General features: G+C 48.8%; 1 protein-coding gene across 3 annotated transcripts in view; it reads left to right on the forward strand.

Annotated features, from left to right (window-relative positions):
* CASP9 (caspase 9) overlaps positions 1 to 1762 on the forward strand; it is a 25091-nt gene extending 23329 nt beyond the window's left edge. For 2 of the 3 annotated variants that reach the window (XM_017865289.1, XM_017865290.1), the window contains 2 exons: positions 58 to 167; positions 1018 to 1762. In XM_017865289.1, coding sequence (XP_017720778.1) covers positions 58 to 167; positions 1018 to 1110 — 203 coding nt within the window. In that variant the 3' untranslated portion in view covers positions 1111 to 1762. Of the gene's footprint in view, positions 1 to 57; positions 291 to 1017 lie in introns of those variants that run through there. The other variant, XM_017865291.1, reaches the window with a different exon arrangement.
* The last annotated feature ends 3604 nt before the right edge of the window (positions 1763 to 5366 follow it).

The raw sequence follows: 5366 nt of genomic DNA on the forward strand, positions 1-5366 counted from the left end.
GGGGCGGGGGCGGCGGGGGTGGCTCTTCAGCAGTGTTCAGTCCTCCTCCTTCCAAAGGTTTTGTCTCCTTGAGGGACCCCAAGAGTGGCTCCTGGTACGTTGAGACCCTGGACGACATCTTTGAGCAGTGGGCTCACTCTGAAGACCTGCAGTCCCTCCTGCTCAGGGTGAGTGCTGCCTTCCTCTGCAAAGGAGAGGGCCGGCTGCTGGGGGCAGCGTGTTCTCCTGGGGCTGGGGATTGGGGGGTGAGCAGGGCAGGCCTAAACCAAGGGTAAAAGGTAGTAGACTCCTCTGAGCCTTGGAGTCAGTACTTTTGTGTCTCTGAGAGGCATTCCTGCCTGTGGTGACATTTGCTGTTTATTCAAAGAGTTGCCTTCCCTGTCTCCTCCAAGGTCCCCAGGTTGACACCTCCTGCTTCTCCACTGATGGAGCTGGTCCTCGGTGCCAGCGCGGGATGGCTCTGTCCAGATCCCAAAGGCGGGTCATGGGCCCCTCCCTGTACCCTGTGGCCATCGCGCAGTCTTCTACTTTTGACCCGCAAGAATTATGAACCCCTCCTTGTACATCTCCTTCTCAGGAGGCCCCAGTGAGGAAACAGATAGGGAAAGGTGGCCTGAGAGGCCCAGTCCTACTCCAAGGAAACCCCACTCAGAACAGTTGCTTCCTCTGAGGGTCTCGTAGACTTGTGGCTGCCTTGGGGAAGCAGCACGTGTGGGCCCCTGCTGCTCCGCTCAGGTGTTCATGCCATGAGAAGGGGCCGTGGGGCTGAGGCCACTCCTTGCTCCTTGCAAATATTTCAGTCTGATTTGAACTTTATAAATTTGGAAATTTTGAATTTTGAGTTTTTTAAAGGTAAAGTTGAGGTGCGTGTTCTTTAAGCCCTCCTGCTCAAAGAGGCTGCAGTTTGAGCTGTTTTTAAAGTGTGGGTTGAGTGGACATTCCCCTCAGCCCCTCTTGAATTGTTCCTTCAGTCCAGAGAACTGAACTCACAGAGCTCTCCATGGTCATGTCTTACAGGTCGCTAATGCTGTTTCGGTGAAAGGGATTTATAAACAGATGCCTGGTTGCTTTAATTTCCTCCGGAAAAAACTTTTCTTTAAAACATCATAAGGCCAGGGCCCCTCACCCTGCCTTATCTTGCACCCCAAAGCCTTCCTGCCCCAGGCCTGAAAGTGGCTGAGACCTGGACTTTCCTGCAACTCAAGGACTTTGCAGCCGGCACAGGGTCTGCTCTTTTCTCTGCCAGTGACAGACAGGCTCTTAGCAGCTTCCAGATTGGCGACAAGTGCTGAACAGTGGAGGAAGAGGGACAGATGAATGCCATGGATTGCATGTAGCCTCTTGAGCAGTGGCTGGTCCAGGGCTAGTGACTGTCCTGTGATCCCTGTGTTCTCTCTAGGGCAGGGATTAACCTCTGTACTACTGACCTGTGGGGTCAGGTCACCCTTTGCTGTGAGGCTGTCCTGGATGTTCAGCACTGTCCCTCGCCTCAATGCCAGTGACACGTCTCCCTGAGTGGTGCCAAACAAAAATGTTCTCAGGTGTTGCCAAATATGTCCTGGGGTATAAAAGTTTACTCCCCTGACAACCACTGGTCTGTAGGGATTTTTGGCTACACACAAACCAGTATCTCTCATAGATCAGCAAGCTGGGGCCTACCAGAGTCTGAACAGCTGTAATCTGTGAATTCTAAGTGAAGTTTTAAAAATTGTTAATTTTCCCTACATTGCATTAATCTTAAAAACTAAAAGGCAAATATGGACTCTCTTTTGCCTATTTCTTCCCTCATTTTGCTCCAACTCTGTTCTTCCTTACAAAAGAGACTTTCACTTTTTTCAAAACATTTCCCCATGTTTTTCTGGGCTCTCGCTATGTTGCCCAGGCTGGTCTCAAACTCCTGGGCTGCAGTGACCCTCCCAAGTAGCTGTAACTACAGGCTGCACCACCTCACCCAGCCCCATTTCTTCATGTCTCATTTCACTTGATCCTTATTCCATCCCAGGAAGGCAACAATGGAACAAGGGTGAGGACCCTGTGCTCAGGGAGGTTAGGTCTCTTGTCCAAGGGAACACAATTATCCAGAGATAATTATAGGGAGGGGCCCATGAAGCACCCCCAGACTGCTGTGTGAATGTGCTGTGCAATAGTGACACGTTGGGCTTCCTCACAGGCTCCACCCTGAGGTCTTTTAAGCTGTCCTTATGCCAGCCTATTTGTTGTTTTTTGGGCTTTTTTTTTTTTTTTTTTGGAGAAAGGGTCTTACTCTGTCACCCAGGCTGGAGTGCAATGATGTGATCTTGGCTTCCTGCAGTCTTGATCTCCTGGGCTCAAGAGATCCTCCCACCTCAGCCTCCTAAGTAGCTGGGACTACAGGTGTGCACTACCTCTCCCAGTTAATTTTTGTATTTTTAGTAGAGACAGAGTTATGCCATGTTACTCAGGCTGGTCTTGAACTCCTGGACGCAAGCGATTGGCAAAGTGCAGGGGTTACAGGCTTGAGCCATTGAGCCTGACCTATTTCTGGTTTTTAGGGCCCTGGATGTTAGGATGGATTGCTAAATAAATAATAATAAAACCCTCATCAAGATGTGATTTGTATAGTTGTCACTTTATATAATATTATTTTATTTCTGTGACCTTTCCAAGTCTGAAACAGTCCCGGGGACTTCTTTTGGTTAGTTATTTGTAATCACCTGCAGGACACACAAGAAAATCCTCAGGTTCACCTAACCGCAGAGCTGTGCATGGCTGTTTCCTGTCTGTCGTCCTGGACTAAGCTCCTCATGTGAGTCACAGGCAGCCCACACTGCAGTAGCTCTTGCCTGAGGAGTTCTGATGACGTTTCGGGAAAAAAGATGCAATCACAGCTTTTCATTGACCTGTTAGGGTCTTCCTGTAAAGGGGGTCTTAGCCAGGAGTCCTGTGTAGGCTTCAGGGTAGGGGGCCTTTGAACCCCCTAAAACTTATATTCCAAATGTGTGGATGGCGTATTTTAGATTTCATTTGTTTCTCAAATCAAAACTTCTGTTTGCAAGGCAGTTATGCAATATGGTTGGGGCAATTACTATTTCCAGAGACTGTCGATCAGTATCTGTTAAACTTTTTTTTTTTTTTCTTTGAGACAGTCTAACTCTGTTTCCCAGGCTGGAGTGCAGTGGCACAATCTAGGCTCAATGCAACCTCTGCCTCCCAGATTCAAGCTATTCTCCTGCCTCAGCCTCCCGAGTAGCTGATATTACAGGTGTGCACCACCACGCCTGGCTGTTTTTTTTTGCATTTTTACTAGATTCGGGGTTTCACCATCTTGGCCAGGCTGGTCTCAAACTGCTGACCTCAAGTGATCTACCTGCCTCAGCTTCCCAAAGTACTGGGATTATAGGTGTGAACCACCGCGCCTGGCCTGTTAAACATTTTGATATGCCAACTTCATGATCCAGTGCTGTAAATGGCAGGAGATCCAGCTGCTACAGCACAAATACTCAGACCAGTGTGCAAGAATTATGTTCAAGGATGTTCATTGCACAATGTAAGAGTGAAAAATAGGGAACATTAAAACTTCATTCATTATACTCAAACGATGGAATACTATTTAGCTGTTCAAAAGAATGACATGTACGTACTGACATATAAAATGTGATAAGGTGTTAAGTGAAAAACAGCTGCAGAATAGTATGAAGACTCAGATCCTATTTTTGCTTAGAAGACAGTGTCTCTCTTTCTCTCTATGTATAGATACATATGCACATAAAGTTAAGAAAACCACACACCAAGCTTTTAACAATGATTAGCGGGGTGCGGTGGCTCACACTTGTAATCCCAGCACATTGGGAGGCTGAGGTGGGCAGATCACCTGAGCTCAGGAGTTCAAGACCAGCGTGGCTAAAACATGGTGAAACCCCATCTCTACTAAAAATACAAAAATTACCTGGGCATGTTGGTGCATGCCTGTAATCCCAGCTAGTTAGGAGGCTGAGGCAGGAGAACTGCTTGAACCTGGGAGGCGGAGGTTGCAGTGAGCTATCAAGCCACTGTACTCCAGCCTGGGCAACAGAGCGAAACTCGGTTTGAAAACAAACAAAAACAATAATTACCTCTGGAGAGTGGAATTGGAGATGTAAAATGAGGGGGGACATCTTGATACATTTTACTTGATACACTCTTATATTGTTTTAATATTTTTACACAGAATATGTGTTACCTTTTTTTTTTTTTTTTTTTGAGACAGAGTCTCGCTCTGTCGCCCGGGGCTGGAGTGCAGTGGCCGGATCTCAGCTCACTGCAAGCTCTGCCTCCCAGGTTCACGCCATTCTCCTGCCTCAACCTCCCAAGTAGCTGGGACTACAGGCGCCCGCCACCTCGCCCGGCTAGATTTTTGTATTTTTTAGTAGAGACGGGGTTTCACCGGGTTAGCCCGCATGGTCTCGATCTCCTGACCTCGTGATCCGCCCGTCTCGGCCTCCCAAAGTGCTGGGATTACAGACTTGAGCCACCGCGCCCGGCCTAGAATATGTGTTACCTTCTGGAAAAAGAATAAAAGCTAAGGATTGCTGAAGTTCATGTGTGACTGTCATTCAATGGACATTTGCTGCAAGGATGAATGCCCCGGGCCACTTGTCTCCTCTGCTTCTCTGCTCTTATCTTTTGCTTGTACTTCCTGACATTGGCTTGTCACCTGTCTGGGTTTATCCCAGGTGCTCTTAGGCATCCCCAGGGCTCTAGTGGTACATGACCCCAGCCTGCACACAGTGTGTCCCTGGGTTGGGGCCACTGCAAGATTTCACGAGCCCCTCCGCCACTGCCAGGGGCAGCCCTCACCCAAGGACAGCTGGTTGCTTGGCTCTCTCCTTTCTGAAACCTGTTACCAGGCATCTGTGCCTGTCCCGACTGCTCTCCCATGAACACAGGGCCTCTGCCCAGTTGCCTAGTGAGGCATGCTGCCCGTGGATCCTTGCTGCCATCTGGCCATGCTTTGGGATCTGGCCTGCTCTGTTGTGCTTGTATCTGTGGCTGGGAACAACTAACGCTGGGACAAAAAAATTGGGATAATTTCCCCTACTTCAGGTCCCCAGGTTGCTGCCAGGACCAGCTGCACGGTGACTCCCACAGCAGCTGGGGCTGGAAAAGGGTCTTAGGGTTTGGCTGGGAAAGGCCCCTAAGCAGCCTTTCCTCCAGTCAGTCTCAGGCCAGGCTCCTCTGACGTGTGGGTGGCGCCTCCAAAGGTGGACTCAGATGGGTTTTTCCCAATTTATCTATAAAAAAGCACCAATTAATGATTAATGGCTACTGTCTTTTGATTTTCCATTTTCTCCAACAAACGTTTTCGGAATCTCTGCCTGTGACCACTTGGCAAAAGATGCCAGCAGACA

Source organism: Rhinopithecus bieti, unplaced genomic scaffold, assembly GCF_001698545.2.
Source record: "Rhinopithecus bieti isolate Rb0 unplaced genomic scaffold, ASM169854v2 scaffold_81031, whole genome shotgun sequence".
NCBI classification, from domain to species: Eukaryota; Metazoa; Chordata; class Mammalia; order Primates; family Cercopithecidae; genus Rhinopithecus; species Rhinopithecus bieti.